The 22,458-nt window shown below is 38.5% G+C and overlaps 2 protein-coding genes across 2 annotated transcripts; one reads left to right on the top strand and one right to left on the bottom strand.

Moving 5' to 3' along the window:
• Positions 1 to 264: 264 nt before the first annotated feature.
• On the bottom strand, positions 265 to 15,481 carry LOC137287463 (8-oxo-dGDP phosphatase NUDT18-like). Its single transcript, XM_067819773.1, has 8 exons — positions 15,375 to 15,481; positions 13,954 to 14,089; positions 12,841 to 13,001; positions 11,497 to 11,617; positions 8,637 to 8,733; positions 7,386 to 7,532; positions 4,906 to 5,011; positions 265 to 4,307 (listed from the first exon to the last, which is right to left on the bottom strand). The coding sequence occupies exons 2-8, from the start codon at positions 14,039 to 14,041 to the stop codon at positions 4,050 to 4,052; spliced, it is 978 nt and encodes a 325-aa protein (XP_067675874.1). The 5' UTR covers positions 14,042 to 14,089; positions 15,375 to 15,481; the 3' UTR covers positions 265 to 4,049.
• Positions 15,482 to 17,389: 1,908 nt separating this feature from the next.
• LOC137286782 (serine/threonine-protein phosphatase 6 regulatory ankyrin repeat subunit B-like) lies at positions 17,390 to 21,719 on the top strand. The gene is made up of 2 exons (XM_067818775.1): positions 17,390 to 17,537; positions 20,077 to 21,719. Exon 2 carries the CDS (start codon positions 20,080 to 20,082, stop codon positions 21,052 to 21,054), a length of 975 nt encoding a protein of 324 aa, XP_067674876.1. The 5' UTR covers positions 17,390 to 17,537; positions 20,077 to 20,079; the 3' UTR covers positions 21,055 to 21,719.
• The last annotated feature ends 739 nt before the right edge of the window (positions 21,720 to 22,458 follow it).

The following is a 22,458-nucleotide window of genomic DNA, read 5'->3' as shown; positions in this document are numbered from 1 at the left end:
GTTGCCCAACATGGTGGACACATCAGATATTGAACATCACGCTTAAATTTGACTTTGTGAACATTCAGAGCAATTTCACATTAACTGTCATTTCATCAGTTTCCTTGTTTTTGGTTGGTAGTATATAAAATTTTATATTAAGCAGCAGGTGCAGCTTGGCTTTATTTGGTGCAACAAGGTGATTGCTTTAGGCTGCATAGGGTGCAAGTAGATTTCCTTAAATGGACCCCGTGTACTGTACATATACTCAAGGAAACGAATAAGGGAACACAGAAAAGCATGACTGTGTCTTTATTCTTTACAGGTTTCGACACAAGGTATGTATCGCACTGTGAGTGAAATTCGGGAAATAATGTACTTTTATGTTTTCCCTTATTTATTTTTACAAAGTATAGTAAAAACAGTGGTCTGGGTACAGATGAAAAGAAAACCCTTAGAAACAATTTTACCATGCAAAAAAATACATACAACTTAATAACATGATTGTTTACACTAAAGGCTGATTAGCAGTGCAACAGACCGTCAGGTTGTTGGTGTTGCTTAAAATGTTTTGAGTAGTATCAGCTGACAAAGCTGTACCATACTGTTGAGAATAGGAAACCAAATCCACTACAGATAATAGGAGCATTTGTGCTAAATGATTATCAGTTATGATTATCAGTTATAATCAAAATATATACATTGTTAATGTTATCACCAAATTTTCGGGGTTTCCCCCAGGATTTTTTATGTTTGTTTTATGGCATGCATGCAAGAAAAAACATTTATCAGTATATCTCATTACATTCAATATAGATGTAATATTTATTCATACACAGGTTACAGTAATATAGTAATATTTACCATAGTAATGAATATAAAACTAAGAATACAATACACATATCTTTACACTGTTGAGCACTTGTTTGTTCATGAATATTCATTTAATGGTTAGTTTACTTCATTCAAGTGCGTTACAATCCTTCTCATGATAGATTTTTAATAATATTTTCGCTCATCGGAACACCACTACTGTACCGTACATGTACCTTCACATATGAATTATAATGAATTCATAATTTGTCTCACTTGCTCTTTTTAATTTTACAGAACACATCAAGGTAAAAATGAATGGGTAATATTTTTTTGTTTCTTATGGACCAATGGCATTATATATTTTTAAGCATTGCCTTCATTTTGCTCATACGATTGCACATGTACTTCTTCAGCTGAAAGTCCATTATTCACCATTGCTCGGATTCAAAGGTAGCATGATTTGTTGATGAGAAAAAAGTATCAAGACAAAATGATGCAATATAGAATAGAAATTGAGACACGTCTTTATCTATATCTATGACTACAGCCTTTAGCTTTACACTGTAGTTTTCTGTGTAGCATTTTTCAGAATTTGCATGAACATCACAATTTTTCTTAAATCTTAAAAAAATACGTCAGCTCAAAAATGCTTATGTTTTAAGCCAATCTAATAACAATGAGATCTTTGTGCTCACTACTACTGACAAAAAGGAAGCAATAGTGATCCCTAATATCTCTATGTAATGAAACTGGTCATCAGCTTGTGTCATTCTTTCAGTATGAAGTATTGCATGACTGTGTGAAGCAAGAGAGGCATTCACACTGTACTTGCTTCTCTATAAGATTCATCATCACCCCATCAGCCATAAATTATGAACAGTCCCTGAAACAGTCATTTGGCAAACTGCAATTATCTGTATCGAAGGGAGGTAACTCAAATGTGAAGTTGACATCGTCCCTGCAAATCAACCTCACAGGGCTCTGTTGCATAAAGTTATCTTAGCACTAAGACAAGTTCAAGTTTGGGACTTATGCTGATCTTTGCACTGAGATCACTTTGTGTGCATGAATCTATGAAGGCTGAAATTTGGATAAATTATTACTCACAGAAGCAACTATTACAATAATTGATACTTATGAATTCTATGAACAATACAACTAGTATTTTCAGCTTCCCATACGGGACTAGCACAGGGCAAACAATTGCTATTGTTCACTGCTAAGTATATCATTACATTCCTTGCAAAGATGTACATGTACGAAGGTCTGTTCTGAATTTGTCTGCTTCAGAAACAATGAATCAAAGCAAAACACCATGATATAATGTTTCTGTCATTCACAAGCATGAAGCATTCTGGTGCTGCTGGTGTTATTAAAGGTTCCATGTCAGGGACTTTCAGCACTCAGAATTTCAAATGCAATAATTTATCTCTACATGTGAGCAAGTTGTGTTTTAAGCCACTCTTAGCAATGTTCTAGTAATACCATGGCGGGGTACACCAGAAATATGCGTCATAAATTGTGCCCACGTGAGGAATCAAAACCTGGTTTGCGGACTGAACACTACCCCACCACCCCTTCTTCACATGAGAAAACATTTAATTTACTGACAACGTCAGTATGGTTGTGTATTTTCCTTTGAACAGATTTTGAGAGTACTCAGCCCTAGTGAGACGTCCATTATACAGTGACTATAAGCAAGTACATGCTCGAGATTACAGTGATGTCCTCTGTTTCACTGTCAAGTGAACAAAATGCACAGTAAAATCCACAAAATATAGTTGATAACAGTCAAAATTCAATGAATACAGCATTTATGTTAAATATCAAATACATTTTGAGGACTTAAAAGATGTACATCAATGAAAAGTATTTTTATGCTTTCAAAACATCCTCGTTAAACATTTTCAAGAGAATACATCATTCTACCATGAAAACCATTTCTTCTTATTTGCAAACCTCATGAAATCAAATAATGATGCAACATTTTGAACTCTTCGTGTGTGTTCAGCCATGTTGTGTTTTCCCTTCATATATGAAGTGCATGATGAACTTGAGTGTTCAAAAAACTTTCATCATCTCAACAGTACAAAGATGAATTAAAGACTGACAACAAAATCACATTTCCACTTATGAAAATTCACACAGCTTACGATCAACAGTCACATTTCTCTAAGTCAAACATATTCCTGTATTCCCCTAATTAATGTCCATACCAAAGAGTACCCTTAACCATCTTCTGTATCCATTTGTGAGTATCAGTCATCTTCATAGCTTCTTTTCATAAGTAAGCCATAAAATTGGCATTGTCTGTATTTTCTTGTGTTCTTGTTAACACAAACATGGAATCAATCAGCATCCTGATCATTCCAAGTCAGCAGATTCCTTAGGAGACGTTGTCAGTAGTTTCACTTATTATTATCCCACACAGATAATGGAAGCAGTTACAAGGGAAGCAGCACCATGTCTGTCAAAAACTGTATCACTATAAACACGGTGAGGGAGTGATGACGAACACCATCTCTGTTACTTGGACATCCTTCTTTTGTAACCATTTCATGTGGTGCAGTGGGTCCATCCTGGATTATCCATAGTATTAGGATTATTGATAATCCAGCTATCTCCATGCTTATATGAATAGAAATGCCAAACTTAGGACTAAGTGTCTTTTGCTATCTTTCCACTGTATTATGAGAAATACTTAGGACCAAGCTGCCACTATAGATTCAGAATTGACATGGTAAAACAAGATGTCCAAACAAATTACACTGTTCTTTCAGAATAAAACAAGGGCAGCATAAGCTAATCCTTCACTCAGTGTTTCCAGATATAAAATGCAAATGGGAACTATCATAGACATCCCACATCAAACTTAAGAATCTTCCCTTCTTGTTACTGGTTCTTGCTGTCATGAGGCAGTTATGACAACCTTAATTCCGACGGATTATTCTGATTGGTGGTTGACTCCAAGGTCATGAGTGCACACCAATGGAGGAATAAAAGACCTTGACCTTGATGTCATATCCGAAACAAAGATACGGTTGCAAATGGGAATTAATCCTAACAGAATAGAGATAAAATATTTGGATAATCTGAACAATAGATATCTGAACAGAAGGTTGACCAACTACAATTTTATAAATTGCTTTCATTACACCCCACCTTCTTGTTCAGTCCTCTGATTCACACACAAAGCAAACTTTACTCATCCAGTCCCCACAGACAGCACTTTAAAACAACAACAAACATATTATTCAGTGCAAGTCAATGAAAGGAACGAGTTGGTCCTGTTGTATCCGGGTGATGAGCTGTGTGTGTAGACTGTCATCATGGAGACTCCTCCACTCGTAACTGGGGTTCTTAATCTGGGGCGTCTGCTCACTCCCCATACCATCATATGTATACACGATTGTGTAACACACACCATCATGTTCACCTTTAGGAATCCCACAATGCTCTACAGACAACAAACCACATGCCTTTGGAACTTCTTGTGCCTTGCCAAAGGCGCTCTGAAATAGGAGACAGATCATAACATCAATATGAAGTCATGAGCATTCTTGCTTCATGAAGTAAGTCTGTGTGTGAGTGAGAATGGTTCTATGCTGCTTTAAGCATCATTTCAGTAATATGACAACAGAGTGAGTGATTGAGTGAGTCTATTTTAACGCTGGCAACATTCCAGCAAAATCACGACAAAGAACACCAGAAATGGGCTTCAAACATTGTACCCATGTGAGGATAGAGGCACTGATCATCTTCCTGGAGTCTGATCTAATACTTTATCAAGGATTCAAACATGCAGACTGTTCATCCTAACATTGATACATGAACAATATATTTGCCTCATCAAAATAATTCAGAAATTTAGAAAACAAAGGATAATTTTGCCATGTAGAAATCTTACCTGGGTATGCTTTACACAGTTGCCATAATGCTATGCAAAACTGTGGGAGTTTGTTGCTTTAAATCAGACATGGCGTTGCGAAATAGGGTCTATGTCCTTCCACGAGAGGAGAGGTACATTATAGAATACTCATGATGTTTTCACAAGGAGGTGAACTAAGCCGAGGTGCAAGACAATGCAAAGCCTTTCAGCTGACTTCTTACCTTCACAACTCTCTTACAACATGCAGACACTGCTCGGTCACGGGGGGCAATCATCCCACAAGGGAGGTGGGCACCATTCTTTGTGTTGATGAGAAGTTGTTCCTTTCTGAAAATATAACCAACAAGAAGACAAAGTCATCAATATCCCCCACAATGGCAAAATAATCTTCATGAATATGTCTAGAAGTTATGATTATGTCAAATGTTTTGGTGTGTATAATGCAAAGTGGAAGTTCTGCTCCAGAAAGGAGCAATACCACCAATTTGAGTCAAAGTCAAACTTGTTGCCATGGAAATGCCAAAAATATTTAATCCAGAATTCCAACACTACCAAAAGGCACTAGTACACCACCAGACCTATAAATGTGCCAAGTGTGGTGAAGAAATAGAGAACAGTTTTAAAGATCTGCTCTGGAAAAGACAAATGTGCACGGACACACACATTGATGGACGCACAGACAGAGTCCATTTCATCCAGAAGGGTGGGATGAAAACCATTACTGAGAATATGCAGTGTGACATAGCTACCAGCCCACTATCCCTTGGCCAGTAAAACTCCATTTGAGCCAATAAATCTCCACACTCACTGACTAATGAATTTTCATGGAGTCCTTTTGTAAACATATCACTCTCTCCCACTTAGATATAATACACTTTTAAATCATGCAAGATTATGGCCTGATAAAAATGTTCATCATACTGGCTGCTTAATTGGGCTGGGATGATTCACTAATGTACTTACAAAGTGTGATACATTATAAGCTATCACATCGTGTCAAGGGAAATACAGGGTTTTATCAGTCCCGAGTAAGGCTGTAAGGTCCTTACGAGGGACTGATAAAACCCTGTATTTCCCTCGACACGATGTGATGACGCATTTATCTAGCTGAATGTTTTTACTAAATCAAAATAAAACAACACGCATCAAATTGACTTGCTGCCATGTTGACACTAGCTGATCATTTGACCTCAATGCACCGCACGTTACTAAAGGCTTGTCGATGCACGCTTTTCTCACTTCTCGTCGTCACCGAGGCGCAGCAGGGTGATATGACTTTCATAGCAGGAGTACAAGACTTTTATACTCCCACTCACAGATCATGATGGATGTACATGGTATTTTATCAGAGTCACATGGAAAAATCAAAACTCTACATTCTTACATGAGGCTAGATAATTACGTACTGACTTTTTTTCAAAACAGTATTGTATCGTTACAAAGTGTCCCAGCACTACTGCTTAATGATGAAATCTGTGTTATGTCGACAATATCTTATTCTTGAAGACAAATATTTAAGTTAACAGTGCATGGATAATACTGTATAATTGGTTGTTTATAGTTGCCAAGGACCGATGAGTTGCTCTGTAACTTACAGGGAAACAGGCAATGTATACTGTCAGACAGTGACACACACCTGTGAAAGCAGTCACTGTTAGGCTCGGTGTTGCACAGGAAAGTGGAATTCATAGTTTGAATTTAAGTACATTCTGATCTTGACACTCTAACTATAATGTCAGAGGGTAAACTTTCAGACCTAGCACAACTGGATAATAAAATTTGAAAACTATTTCTCACACTGGGCATACATATAGGTACCCTTCCCTGTGTACAGGTGCTAATACAGATGCTAACAGCCCTAATATGAAGATCCTAAAACAGGTGCTCACAGCCCTAATACGAAGATCCTAATACAGGTGCTCACAGCCCTAATATGAAGATCCTAAAACAGGTGCTCACACCCCTCATACAAAGGTCCTAATAGAGGTGCTCATATTACTAATATGCAAGTGCTAACACCCCTAATATGCATGCCCTAATACAGACGTTTGTACCCCTAACAAGCAGGTCCTAATACAGGTGCTTGCAGCTCTAATACGTAGGTCTTAATGCACATGAATGCTCATCTCCAGATATGCGTCTCCTAATACAGATGGTTGCACCTCTAATATACAGATCATAATACAGGTGCTTGCACCCCTAATATGCAGGTCCTAATACAGACGTTTACACCCCTTATATGCAGGTCCTAATACAGACACTTGCATCCCTAATATGCAGGTCCTAATACAAGCACTTGCATCCCTAATTTGCAGGTCCTAATACAGACGTTTACACCCCTAATATGCAGGTCCTAATACAGGTGCTTGCACCTCTAATATGGAATCCCTACAGCACATGAATGCTCATAACTCTGATATGCATCTCCTAATAGAAGTGTTTGCACCCTAATATGCGGATCCTAATACAGGTGCTTGCACCCCTAATATGGAATCCCTACAGCACATGAATGCTCATAACTCTGATATGCATCTCCTAATAGAAGTGTTTGCACCCTAATATGCGGATCCTAATACAGGTGCTTGCACCCCTAATATGCAGGTCGTAATACAGGTACTCACATCCCTAATGTGCAGTTCTTTGACCAGAATGTCAGATATATGTTAGATATATTTCTACAAATTATACAAGGTGACAGTACCTGCCATTCAGTTTGAAGATAACGACAAGCCTGAGGATCAAGATGGAGTGGTCCTGTATGGCAGGAAGTGTGGCTGGATGACGAGCTCCTTCACTTGCTGCGTGGTAGTTTTGGGTACATTTGATCAGCTTGAGGATGTCAAAGGACCTGAAATTCCATGAAAATTCCTTAGATTCATTCATTAAACAGTTACTTTTCCTCTCTAAACACACATACAGGTATGTTATCATTAGATCATTTAAGTAATTAACTAAACAATTAGAGAAATGCATTCAAGGTTTATATAAAGTGTTAAATATCTTTCATACGCTCTTGAAAAAATCCCATAAGGGTGACAACTTGAAAAATATTATGCTGCCATGGTAACCACCAAACTCTCCATCGAAAAGCTGTATTATTAAAAGCATATGACATCATAATATGATGAAAACCGTTCAATCAGCTGTTTCTGAGTTCACTATGTACACTTTTATCTTATCAGCCGTCACTGCTTTATCTTACCTATTTTACACACTGAATCGTTTGCACATTCAACTTAAGCATAATTAACCATTTTTATACAGTTTAAAGCTTATCGGAATATGTTTCAATGTTTGAAAATCCAGTCGAGAAACAGACGCCATTTTGTTCACATTTCATGAAGTCTGTACCGATCTTCAAAAAAAAATAAAATGATTTCTTATACATCTAACATGGCAGAAAGATAAATACCATCATCTCTAGTCTTACCTCAATAACCGATAGTCTTACCATCATCTCTAGTCTTACCTCAATAACCGATAGTCTTACCATCATCTCTAGTCTTATCTCAATAACCGATAGTTTTACCATCATCTCTAGTCTTATCTCAATAACCGATAGTTTTACCATCATCTCTGGTCTTATCTCAATAACCGATAGTCTTACCATCATCTCTGGTCTTATCTCAATAACCGATAGTCTTACCATCATCTCTAGTCTTACCTCAATAACCGATAGTTTTACCATCATCTCTAGTCTTATCTCAATAACCGATAGTTTTACCATCATCTCTAGTCTTACCTCAATAACCGATAGTCTTACCATCATCTCTTCTTACTTCAATAACTTTTAGTGTTATCATCATCTCATGTCATACCTCAATAGCTTTTAGTGTTACCGTCATCTCTTGTCTTACCTCAATAACTCATAGTGTTACTATTATCTCATGTCTTACCTCCATTCTTGTCTTACCTCAATAACTCATGCTGTTACTGCCACTTCTTATCTTACCTCAATGGTGTCTCTGAGCTCTTGATGGTGTCCATGCTCATCCATCGACCTTGTAAGGATTCTGAGTCCTTCTCCTTGGTTGACTTCAGCTTGCCACCTGTACGAGCAAACAGTGTAACGTCAACAGCAGAACAGCAGGTCATTTACAGATTAACAATGCAAGAGCACATCACCTGGTTAACAGTGCAAGAGCACATCACCTGGTTAACAGTGCAAGAGCACATCACCTGGTTAACAGTGCAAGAGCACATCACCTGGTTAACAGTGCAAAAGCACATCACCTAGTTAACAGAACAGCTGCTCAGCATATTCACAGTAGCATGAACAGAAAAGCAACTTTTTAACAGGACAGCATTTCTCAACAAAAACAGGTAATCGACAGAACAGTAGTCATCTCTGGAACAGCAGTCATCAATGGTACAACATCTCATCAACAGAAAAACAGTCATATACAAAAAAAGTCATCAAAAGAACAGCAGTCACTAGCAGAACAGCAGTCATTAGCAGAACAGCAGTCACCAACAAAACAGCAGTCATCAACACAGCAGCACATTTTTGGCAGAACAGCAGGTAAGTAACAAAACACTAGCTCATCAACAGAGCAAAATAGTTATTAACATAAAAGACGATCAACAGAATAGCAGCTCATAAACTAAATAGATTTTGGAGCTAAGGACCTAATGAACAAGTCAGCTACTTTACAGCAAAACAGAAGTGTTCAAGTGTGCAACTGAACAGCAGCTCATTAGCCATGTAGATGAACTATCTCCTTCACAGCAGGTTATGAACAACAGAACAACAAAATCACAACATTTATAACAGAATAATTACAACCACAATTCACTCTCATCCAGTCTTCATAACAACCATTCAGGTAGCCCAGTGGATAAAATGTTCGCTAGTCACACCACAGAACATTTAAATCCCCATATGGGAAATATGGATGAAAGTACTGAAACCCATTTCTGGTGTTCCCTGAAGTGGTGTTCCAATTAACTGAAACAACTGTAGATTGGTCGCAGTGACCTAATGACCAAGCAGTTGATCACATCTTCTCATAATCGAACACATACGATACTGGCACAACTCGTTTAGTCTTTGAAACACCTGATGGTGGAACCTATCTGCAAAGGTGTCAAGACCTGAAAAGGTGTTTAATTGTTAGAATACTCACTCCTCTTTAACTGAAAAGTCATAATATATTAGTCATCACATCAAGGTGCATCATATCATATGCATCTGCAATAACAACCTGAATACATAAATCTGAAAAATGAAGCAAATCAGTTTTTGAAGATTGATCAGCTGTAATCAACCAGTCATCAATTATGATATTTTCACCAATTCACAAAACTAGTTTGCTGCCATGATATTGCTGGAACATTGCTAAAAGCATCGTAAACTAACCTCACTCACTCTCTCACTCATTAGCAGGGAAAAAGTCCATACATAGCAGCAGGCAATGAACAGCAAGCAAAGCAACTTCTTCTCTCAACAGCAACAACAATACAACTCAACCCATGTTGACATGTTCAAACAGGAGACACAGACATGCTCAACACTTCATCGTCAGTTGAACCACTATCACATTCACAGTTAGTACTGAAAACAAGAGGACATTCAGGACACAACATTTAATTCACAACAGAACACGATGCATATAGCAGAACACTGCTGATTTGCACTACAAATGTCCTTTCATCACTGCTAATGTTTCAAACCTTAGTCATAAATATTAGCCCCTAGAATTCAGTTTCACAGCACCAGAGGAAATCTAGACTTTACTTAGGGCCTTAATACTGCAGAAAAGGCTGGGTCAAACGGACAATGATGCAGTTCAAGGACAGACAAAATGTATGATGATCAACTGCCAGACAAAAGCTCCACAGGACTGAAGCCCAACAGGCAAAAGCCCCTTGGAGAAAAGCACTTTTGCACAAAAACCCCAAACATTTCAGACAAAATATCAAAGATCAACACAGCATTTGAACAAAAGAACACTTAAGTGTCTTAATTAGACCTTTTCAAACCCATTTTCTTGAACCCCCTTCTCAAGACCAACCTCCCCCTCAAGAACAACTTAAGACAACATTATCAGGCACTTTCGTCATAATTGTTAGTCTTGCTATGGGGCTTTCGTCTTTGGGACTTTGGTCCTGTGGGGCTATTTTCTATGGGGCTTCAGTCCTGGGGGGTTTGATGTCTGTCCACCATGATGACACCCTCACCAGACCAGTGAGTAGCTCAGACAACAACTGTGGTTCTTGGTAAAGATTTCAGTCATCTGGACCTCCTTTCTCAAAGCACTAAGGTGACTGTCAGTCACTCAAGAAACCTTAGAGTAGTGTTAAGGAATGGGAGTAAAGGTTGTTTCGTGAAAGAAGCCCTCATCATTCAGAAATTTTTTATTTGAATGGACCCTTAAATTTAAGACCTTTTGTGATTCTGTCCTCTTTTCGATTTAATAAGCATGTATGTTTTCACTTTTTATTTCAGTAATACAGACAAAGTTAAAACATACTTTCGAATCATACATCTACAACTATCACAGATACTTCACAATAGTGTTATTCAGACAAAGTACTACATTAGAGACATTGTTAAAGATCTTTAAAGATTACCAGGTACCAAAATAATTTAATTCAGAAATAAAGAAATTAAAAAAGAAATTTGTCGGCAGCCCTTATGAAAACAGGGCAAAAGTTCAATTCAGTCTTTCAAGTTCTTGAAGAAGATATAAAAATTGTGAAATGTTTAAAACAACGATGATAGAAGACTTGCCACAACATAAGCTCACATGGTAGTTTGTCCAGGTGAGCTAAAAACTGCCCTGACATTGCCCTACAAACTGTGTATTGACCTGTGACTCTGCCTGTGAAGGTGAACCTATGCCAGACCCCGGAGCCACACTCGACACTGACCAGTGTTGTCGGCTCACACTCTAGGCCAGTCTCCTCTTTGACCTCACGCTTCACGCCATCCTGTGTAATACAGAGACAATGCATAGAACCAGCAGGCCACAACATCAGTTACACACAAACATACAGTCTCTGAAATTAATAAATTTTACACAGACTAACACACAGTCTCTGAAATTAATAAAGTTTACACAGACTCACATATAGCCTCTGAAATTTATAAGGTTTACACAGGCTAACATGTAACCCCTGAAATTAATAAGGTTTACACAGACTAACATATAGCCTCTGAAATTGATGAGTTTTACACTGACTAACATAATAGCCTCTGAAATTAATAAGGTTTACAGACTAACATATAGTCTCTTAAATTAATAAATTTTACATAGACTAACATATAGCCTCTGAAATAAAGAAGTTTTAAAGCTAAAAAAATCAGTTTTAAATTATCTTCATGAAATATTAAAGAGAACCCAGAGAAATCATTCCATGAATGACCAAAATTATGGTCACATTGTGGACAGTTTGTTTCATATAGAAATTTGTTGTCATGGTCAGTGTGACAGACAAAAGACAACATATAACATCATACTAAAATTCCTTGAATACAAGCACCTAGGTAATGAAGAATGAGTTATTGCATTATTCCCAGACTAGTGGAACCATGACCCAGCACAAGGCAACGCGAAGCTAACAGTACTATGATAACGTTTTTTCAGTGTTTTGCAATGCCTACTTTATTTCTGATTTTTTCCCAGTGTTTGCATTCAGTGGACAAATGTTCATACTTTGAAAGGACAGTGTCATTGTTTATGAATACTGAATGTTTGGATGGTTTCTTGAGGTAAATGTACCTCATCATTAAACATGGAGAATGAACTGTCACAAATTTCAGATGTTTTGTTTTCACTTATTCAGTTTTAGAAAAGGGTTTTGCTTTTTGTTTGTTGGTTGGCTACATGTATATCGTGGTTTGTAAATAATTGAGCCCGGATGAAACTAAATCAAAAGCCTAGATCCAGACAATGAGGATCCGGGTTTCAAATGATCTTCAGTAACCCATGCTTGTCGTAAATTATGACTAACAGGATCGGGAGGTCAGGCTCCTGACTTGGTTGAAACATGTCATCACATCCCAATTGCATAGCTTGATGCCTGTGCTGTCACTGAATTGTCTGGTCCAGACTGGAATATTTACATTCTGCATTTAACTAGAATATTAAAAAGTGCAGGATTAAACAACAGAATAAAGAAACCAAACTGATGACAGATGTAAGCTCTCGTACCACTAGGTTCTCTCCTGGCTCCAGTCTCCCGGCTGGAAGGTACCAGTCTCCATAACACGACCGCTTAGCTTCCTGCATCATCAGCACCTCAGCGTTGTCATTGATGAGAACACCACACACAATGTAGCCAACTGTCAGCTTTGTCAGCGGCACAAATGATTCTGAAAAAAAAACAATGTTTACATGTCTGATTGCCAAACAGGACTGCAGCACCGCAAAGAAACAGCCTTTTCCACAACACCCCAGACATCTCAGAAAGAAGTCCCAGACATCTCAGACAAAAGCCCAAGACATCTAAGACAAAAACAGTATATGTTAGTATATATGAAACATCAAAGATCAACACAGTATTTGAATACGTATTTTCCTCCTTAAGACCACTTTGAAAAAAATAACACTCAGGTGTCTCAGTTAATGCTTTACAGTCTTGAATACCCTTCTCAAGACCAACTACTTACTAAGAACACCTTCTCACTCACACCAACTTGAGAAAACATAATTTGTGGCTTTTTGTCTCATTTGTTATTTTTGCTATAGGGCTTTTGTCCAAAAACGCTTTTGTCCAAGGCGCCTTTGTCTATGGGGTTTCGATCCTGTGGGGCTTTTGCCTGTTCACCACATGTCTGGAGGGGGCCACTAGTTAGGTGTATGGGATTTTCCTGGCTGAATATCTGGTACTGAATGCAACAAACAGAATACAAGTCAGCTGAACAGTAATGACAATGTCATTGTCAATGTACATGCTTCTCTGCTACAAAATTGAATGAGAAAAATCATATTTGGTCTTGAACACCCGTGAGTACAATAGACTTCAGTTCTTCAATTCTATGTTTCACCACAAAGTAATCAGAACAGAAGACAAGCTTAGTCTCACTGAGTGAGTCAATGAGTGACAGTGGTTTAAAGTCATATGACCAGGAATCCAGTCATATCGCAGCGTGACAGCTGAATGTTCAAGGAAAAACTGACATGATGCAAGTCTAACATGTTTACCACTTTGGTGAAAGCACATGTAAATAAGATGACAAACAATGAAAACTAATCAGGGTGAACTTGATTCAAATATCACTGGTTTCCAAAGATACACAAAACTGAGGAGCCTGTGCAACTTACCTGCATCTGTTACTCTGACATCAATGAGCGATACAGGGACTGACTCTCCTTGCAGAAGTTTTCTCAAGTTCTCCTCTAGTTCCTCCATCTCTTACCTTTTCGTTTGTGGTCAGTGGAAAGCTGTTAAGCCAGTTAACTAAAAAATAAACCAAGATTGTTTCATAGGGATTGTTCAGAATCTGGGGAATTTAACAATTGCCTTCAGTATTTTTAACTTATGGAGGTATAAACACAAAAGTGATGGTTATGCCTGGTTCACATTTGGCCTCCGATGGGTCTACAGCACCCGTAAACTGCCCCTTGCTCCATTTCCATGCGGTTGCCATGCAACAGCAGGTGGTGCCTGTACATTTACATACAGGATTCTACAAGCATCATAGTCTCTATGATTCCGTCAAACAGTGAAGTTCACAAGTCAGTAACCCGTAGGTGGCATTGCACAGGCACCGCATGGAGGCCATGTGGCGATCATGAGGTAAACACAGGCTTCTTTTCAAAAATAAAGGATCGCAGAATCGACTGATATCCACATTGCTATTGCATGGCTACCACGTGATCATTGTGCAGCCTCCATTAGATCTCCATACAATCTCTGTTCCATAGTCTGTGCAGCCTCCATGCAAGTTTGTCCCAAAGCAAATTACATGCCTGTTCAAAACGTGAACACAAATTGTTGTAGCCAGCAGTCATTCATCTGATACATACAAAAAACGTTCAGAAAATAGTAGACTACTTAATCATATGGTGCCCATGGCAAATGAGATCTAGATCTAGGGTTTTAATGTTTACACTGAAATATAGTGAAATTAGTTCGTAAATATCACAAATGTGAATGGTTCAGTGGTTGGTGACTGTGTAAATGTGCACAAACAGAGACACACACTACTACTTATTTTCAAAACAGCTGAGACAAAAAATACATAACGTATTCACGGTATTGTTTGTACATTGATATTCAACTTTAAAAGAGTCAGCTCACTACTCACAGCTTGTCCTGATCCCCAAGAAAGAAATACAGTGACTAAAATATGACACGACAACCACGTCAATGAACAATACAAGAAAACAGCTTCCCAAAACAGGACTCAAATCCAGAGAACTTATTGTAATAAGGAAAGATTTCGTACACTCGTTTGCCTGAACATCCTTCCTTTACCACAAGAGCCGAATATACTTAATGAACTTCCTGTTGTTTATCTTTTCACCGAGTCATAAGTTTCTGCAGAAAACGTTAACAGATGACAAATTCTATAAACGCATGTTGAATGTGTCGGTGACGTCAAGTTCCATTTCTTGCTATGAATCACCCGTGCAGTCAAGCGAATTACTCAGAATAATACTCCATTTCTGACATGTCTAAAACACTGATTCAAGATCACAATTTGTTTAGTCAGTTCAGTCGTCACTACCAAAAAACTTACTAGATTTGTAAGCAGCTGTCCCACGAGGTATTTTGTAAGCTTCTACGTTTACTTCGCCGACATGATCATGTAACGACGGTGGCAGCTGTAAACAAATTTTGTTGGTTAGAGTTACTTGCCCTTGATTTTACTGACGTCGCTAGACTTTGTCAGGTCTCCTTTCGTATCCGAGTTGATTTTATCACTGATTTGCTAAGTCAGAGGACATTCTTGTGAGTATTCTTTAATGTTGCATAATATGATACTACTTACACAGAGAGAGACTCACGACGGAACATTTTGTCTTTCCTTACAAATATAGTGTTTTGAATATATGTAAATACGTAATATCAGGGAAAATCTACAACAGGGATAGGTCACTCGCTTTCTTTCTTTACCATTTGTACTAATCAACGTGTGCCTCGTCATGCATCAACGCACACAGTTATGTTTAACAGAACTTCAGTCATCCCACGCCCCCCTCTTTTACAACGTACGTACAAAACCGGTGACCCCCCCTCATCTCCACACCCCTATCTTCTGCGCCATAAATTATGAAGGGCCCCTTACAATTCACAGTCTCGTTCCAAACACGTGTCTGCACGAGGTGCAAATGTTTCTGTGACCTCTAGTCATTGCATGTGGCTTAATCCCTATCTGCTTGCCTATACATCGTGAATGCTGTCAAAGGCAGGTGGACGACTAATGATCTACGCAGATATCATGGCCATAATCTGCTTGGTTGGTCATGTTTTCACTAAGATGAAATATCGCTGACAAGCGTACAGGACAAATAGTGTTGCATCGTACCGAGGGCACGGGATCCCTACATGGGTATAATACTTGAAGCCCACTTCTTATGTATCCAGCCGCTGGAATATTGCTAAAAGGGGCGGTAGCCAAGAGGTTAAAGCCTTCGCCCCGAGGGCCAGGTTCGATCAAATGGGTACAGTGTGTGAAGTCTGTTTCTAGTGTCCCCCACCATCGTATTGCTGGAATGTTGCTGAAAGCGGCGTAAGTCGTATGTCAAACACTCACAATTCCTGATATTGCCATTCTGGGGCTAGATTTTCGAAGCTCTCTTAGCGCTAAGAAGTCCCATACATTAACACTGACTTAGTGCTAATTGAGTTTCGAAAATCTAGTCCCAGAACTGAATCATGCGCAGTCGTCAGGGATAGCGCTATAACGTATATCACTGGCAGTGTGTCATCATGTCTTAGTAAAATCAAACCCATCAACAGCCATAAAACCTCTAAATCCCATGCTAGGAATCGAACCACGGACCAAAAACGTCAGCAGCGTGACATGGTTATCATGCCCACGCCCTGCTACTCAAGGCAATGCAAGCCGCATCTGTGGTTCGACCAGTCCTGGTTCACGGGCCACTCTTTTTTATAGAGGCCCGGGAACCAGGATGCAGGTCGACCTTCATCTAGAAAACCTGAACGAAATGCATCTGGAGATGAGGAGGTGGTGCACAGGAACCCGACATCGCACTGTAGGTTAAACATAGACCATAGATCTACTCGCACGTCGTTGAGTCTATATATTGATACTCAAGATCTATGGTCTGTGTTTAACCTACAGTGTGACATCGGGTTCCAATGAGGTGGTGTGGCGACTTGGGCCCGAAGTTGGGTCTGTTTGTGTCCAATAAAATAATCGATATTAAACTATCGTAAATATAAACCAGAGAGACTCAAACGAGATTGTCCCTGTACAGACGTCAACAATAGACCATATTTACCTTGTATATGAATTATTCGATGTACTCAGATATTTTCATGAAATGGCAGGGTTCGCAAATTGTGAAAAGGGTTAATTCATAACATAAAGCAAGCGCAATGTTTGTTTTGAAACTAAAAGAAAAACAAACACTCAGATTTTATGCTCCTTCAATACAAAAGCTGAATATAATACAGAAATGAATACGGTATTTAGAAGCAATACAGCAATACGTGTGTTTGAAACTGACGACATGTGCTTGCCTAACATTTGTCTCGTGCAGTTCTCGAGAAGTCATGGATGCAAGAGTTACGTCCCTTCCTTTGTTTATGGGGAAACAGGAATCACGACAGCATTGTTCGAAGTTGTTTTCAAACCCTTGCCAAGAAGATGCAGATAACCAATCCTCATTCAGACTGAAAACAACGGAAACCGGTCCACATACATCCACATTCGGTGTGTAGACATATACAGTGTAACCCAGAATTTGCAACCCAGAATATAGACAATGTATTTGATCACCAAGGGCATTGCGCTTACTGGACTCAAATTACGGAACACGATATTCAACAGTGGGCCTGGTAGATCTATCTGGTGGGCCCAGTGCTTAAAAACACATGAAATAGCTCGGCGTAGCAACATATATTAGAAGCATTCCATTCAAATTGTTGGCACAATATATTTTGTCAGGGGACTGAATTAACACTGTATTAAGCTGATAACTGAACATGTAGACTCGAGAGTCGGTATTTTCATTCACATCAGTTTTCCTTCCGAGAGTACAGTAGTGTAACGGATAATACTGAGACTAGTTTGTTTGTTTTGTTGTTGTTGTTGTTGGTGGTGGTGGTGGTGGTGTTTTTGTTGTTTTTTTTTTGTTGTTTTTTTTTGTTTTTTGTTTGTTTTTTTTGGGGTGTGTATGTGTGTGTGTGTGTGGTGGGTGGAGGGGAGGAGGGTTGGAATATGTATCCCCACCTCCAGTTGTTACAGGTGAATAATGCAGAGTGTTAAACAATGTTAAATCATTTGTTGTGGAAGGTTAAATAATGAACTGTATTACACAATGTTTTATAACTAATTTTGAAGATTGGATTGTGCACAGTATTAAACAATGTTCAATCTTTAGCTGTTGAAGAGAGGAATTAATAATGCACAGTGTAGAACAATGCTTCATCAATAATTCTATAGTTTTTGAAGGTGGAATAATGGACTGTATTAAACAATGTTCTATCACGAATTGTTGAAGATCAAATAATGCACAGTATTAAACAATGTTCTATCTATAATTGTTGCATATTGAATATCTGACAAAGTAACACAATGTTCCTGCTTTAATTAGTGAACATTTTACAGTATAAAACAATCTTCGACCTTTAATTGTTAACTGTTTAATTGATTTAGATGGAATATTGTCAAAAGTGACTCTCAGTGATTCCTTCTGTTCATTAGAGATATATTCATATGTTTATTATTTTCCATGTGTTCTTCATAAGATCCATTAATGTAATAACATTATCAACAGTTTCATGTAATACACACTGTCACTACATATAGCTGAGAATGTTGTTTTTAAGTGTGCCTAATGCTACAGAAATGATGCTAATACAATACAGGAAATTTCAAAGCCAGTTGTTGTTGCTGGGACAGTATTGTTGCTGGGACAGTACATGAACCATCCCAAAGCAACAATAACATCGAATTAACACCTCAGTTGTCTCTGGTCATGAGACAAGACTCTACACCAGGCACCACAAATTGCTTGGTCAATCACATGCAGGCTTTTCTCTTGTTTGAAAAAAATACACAGTCATTCTGAATGATGGATGTAATGCAATCCTTCAGTGCATTACAGTGTTGGTTTGCATAATCTGTACTGTAACTGTGAGGGCTATTACAATATAGCTTTACAAAGTGACAGCATAGCTACCACCCTATCAGCCTTCAGTCACAGTGGATGGGGGATACAGGGTGGGGTAAATTTGAAATATAAATAGTTTTTCCCATTAATGTATTTTCTGATGAAAGTTACACATTTCATGACATCATTGAATGTGCACACGTCCAAACTGAAACAGATGAAGATGAAATAAATGAATTTTTTAAGAATATAAATGTGAATGGCTGTTCACAAAGAACCCTGGGTTAGGAATGTCATCACCTTCATACAACCAGGGAGTATTTGTATTAAGTGATTGAAATAATTTTCAGACTCAACCAGACAGTTGGGCAGGTAAAAAAAAATGTTGCCTGTCCATCTTGGAAGTTAACTTTCACACTTCTGACTCATAACTTGCATTTTTTTAAACAAAAACAAGCACTTATCATTGTTTCAAATGTGAACTTATTCAGCATTAACAAGTATGAACCTAAACACTTAATCACATCACCAGCCTGTGACATTTGAAATGAGCTTGCGGAATTCCAATCATTGGTTTACATCATCGAAAGAAATGAAATATTTTCTGAAAAATTGTAACTGCGAAAATGCAGAGCGATACCTCGGATCATGTCATTCATACAAGGCTTCCAAAAGGGAGGTATTTTAAAATATCAGCCAGACAGTCGAACTGGTGGAGAGATCTTTCAGGCAGCCAAACACAAAATTTGCCAGCCTGGATCAGGCGAGCTGACGTTTATTTCAACCAGTGTTTGTAAAGTAATGTTTGATTAGCACTAGCTAACCATCTGCACAAACCTACATTTAGTATTTCGCTACTCATCCAAGAGAAGGTAGACCATTTGCCGCTAAAAGAAGGCATTAGAGCAGCCAGTATGTTCAGCCACTGAATTGGGCATGGGTGTGATGTCACATTCATGAATATTTTTAATGCCATATTTACAGTGCTCAGCTTCATCAAATTACTGTTCTTTATGTGCCTTCTTTGTGCATGTATATGTGTTGATTTTATATATTCATGTGAGCTGCTGTCAAATCATTAAACTGCCTTTCATCACCAAGCAAGTTTGAGTCCATGTATTTTTCTTTCATCTACAGGCCATGGAAACAAATGATGACCTTAACCTTCAAATGCTGGTTGCTGCACATCAAGGCAATCTGGATCGCCTTGCCGAAATCCTGGACACAGGCATTGACATCAACTCTCAGGATCTGATGTTCTCAGAGACGGCTGTTGTTGCTGCTTGTCGCTATGGTTGCACGGACATTGTGAAGTTTCTGGTCTCAAAAGGAGCAAATGTCAACATCCAAACCAAAAATGGTAGCACTGCCTTGCATGTTGCTGTGATCAACTCGAAGATACCGTGTTTAGAGTTCCTGCTAACCTGCCCCGACATCATGAAAGATGTTCATGATGAGCTTGGCATGACTCCAATCATGGTGGCAGCTCACCGAGGACACCATAAAGAAATGGCAGTTCTTATAAAATATGGTTGTCGACTTGATATGACTAACAATAAAGGGAAAGCGGCCATTCATTTAACCCAGCTGCCTTATCAAGGACATGTCGGTCATCATGATGGCTTTCAGTGCCTGAAACATCTCATCAATGCAGGGGTCGACATCAACACAACTGACCATGATGGGATGACACCATTACATTATGCAATAAAGGGAGGTAACTTCGCTGCTGTAAAATGGTTGGTGTCTGAAAACTGTGACCTTGATAGTATCGCAAACCCAAGTGTGTTGCAATTCATAAGGAAGGATGTGCCTCTCCCTGTTACACCTTTAAGTCTAGCCGTGTTTTACTTTAATGCACGTGTTGTGAAACTTTTACTGGCCGTTGGAGTGGCCAAGCAAAGATACTATAATATTATTTCCTATTCTGAAAATAATGCTGAAATTCATTCCTTATTATCTGAAATGTTACAAATGCCAGATACCCTAAAGAACATCACAAGAAGGACAATTCGCAAAAGAATTGGCAGACAAATTAAAACAAAGGTTGATCTTCTCATGTTACCAGAAGTGATGAAGGAATTCATTCTTTGTCAAGGTGAAATCAAATTTTGACTCGTTCGTCAGAGTCAAATTGTATCCTTCACTTGGAAAATCATCTCAAGATTCAATCCTTATCAGAAAGAAATGTTAGAAATACCAGAATCCTGTTGGACATCTCAAAGATAATTTCCAAAACAACTAGGAGACAAAACCTTGACCGGTGACTCCAGATTTTACACCACAACATCATTATTTCAGCCCGGTCGTAAAGAGACCTCAACTGATAATGTTACCAGAAGTGAGGAATTCAATATTTGTTATGGTGAACACAAATGTTGACTCTTCAGTTTCATAACGTTAAGGTTAAATCTGTTTTTGTGTATCAGTTTCATGTTATTTGCTTGATGAATAACAAAATCCACCGACTGATGGTATGAGCAACAGGTCATACCATCATGCAAGATGACATGCAATCAACTAAGTCGTAAGATCCCTCGCATTACCTGGTTGGGTTGGTTAAGGACAGTTCAGAATCCCACAGACCTTTACAAAGCTAATTTGATGAAGTCCACATGCACGCCTATTCCACAAGGTTGCCCTTCATTAAACAGACCCATATAGTTTTAATAAGAATACTTTCTACTTCCACATACACTTTTTCATAACTCACACACACCTAACCATAACATTCTCTATGAAATTGTCCGTTTCTACATTAAATAAAACCTCCAACTTTGTGTCATGTTGTTCTATATCATTTTCACTTTGGATGCTTACCATCTTTATTTCAAGTGAGTGAGTAAACAAGTTTCGTGTTACACCACACTCGGCAATAGTCCTGCTATATGGCAGCAGCCTGTAAATAATCAAGTCTGGACCAGACAATACAGTGATCAACAGATGACCATCGATCTGCCCAATTGGGATCAATGAAATGTGTGTCAACCAGGTCAGCAAGCCTAACGACCCAATCCTGTTATACCTCTTACGCCAAGCTTAGTCACCCTCTGTCGCAAGCATGTGTTGCTTACAACCTATTCCAAGTCAGGCTGACAAATGGAGACAAAACCAGAAGATCTCTATGAACTGCATTACCTACAAGTCAAGTACCAGCAGTTCTCATTGGTACCCAACAAGATTTGTTTTAAAGGCAAATTTGATGAAAAGGTTATGATCACGAGCATTGTTTTCCAGGACATTTGCGAACTAAAAATATTCTTGCACCTCAGTTTACTCCCAGTCCACAAACACTGCTTCCAGACATCCTTACTAGTGTTAGGTGTTCAAGATTCAAAATGAGACTACCATCGTATCATACCAGGTACCTAATTGCTGCAGGGTGGATGGGCAATTTTGAACAAGGTCACTGGACTTAGCTCAGACCACATGTGTCACATGTTTTATTGTGGTGCAGGACTTAAGTCCTAGAATGAACGAGAAATTTAATTTTCTGGCACTTTTAGCATTATTACAGCA

This window comes from Haliotis asinina, chromosome 6, assembly GCF_037392515.1.
Source record: "Haliotis asinina isolate JCU_RB_2024 chromosome 6, JCU_Hal_asi_v2, whole genome shotgun sequence".
Lineage (NCBI taxonomy): Eukaryota > Metazoa > Mollusca > Gastropoda > Lepetellida > Haliotidae > Haliotis > Haliotis asinina.
The sequence above is the reverse complement of the archived record's forward strand: the minus strand, read 5'-3'. Positions and strand labels throughout refer to the sequence as shown.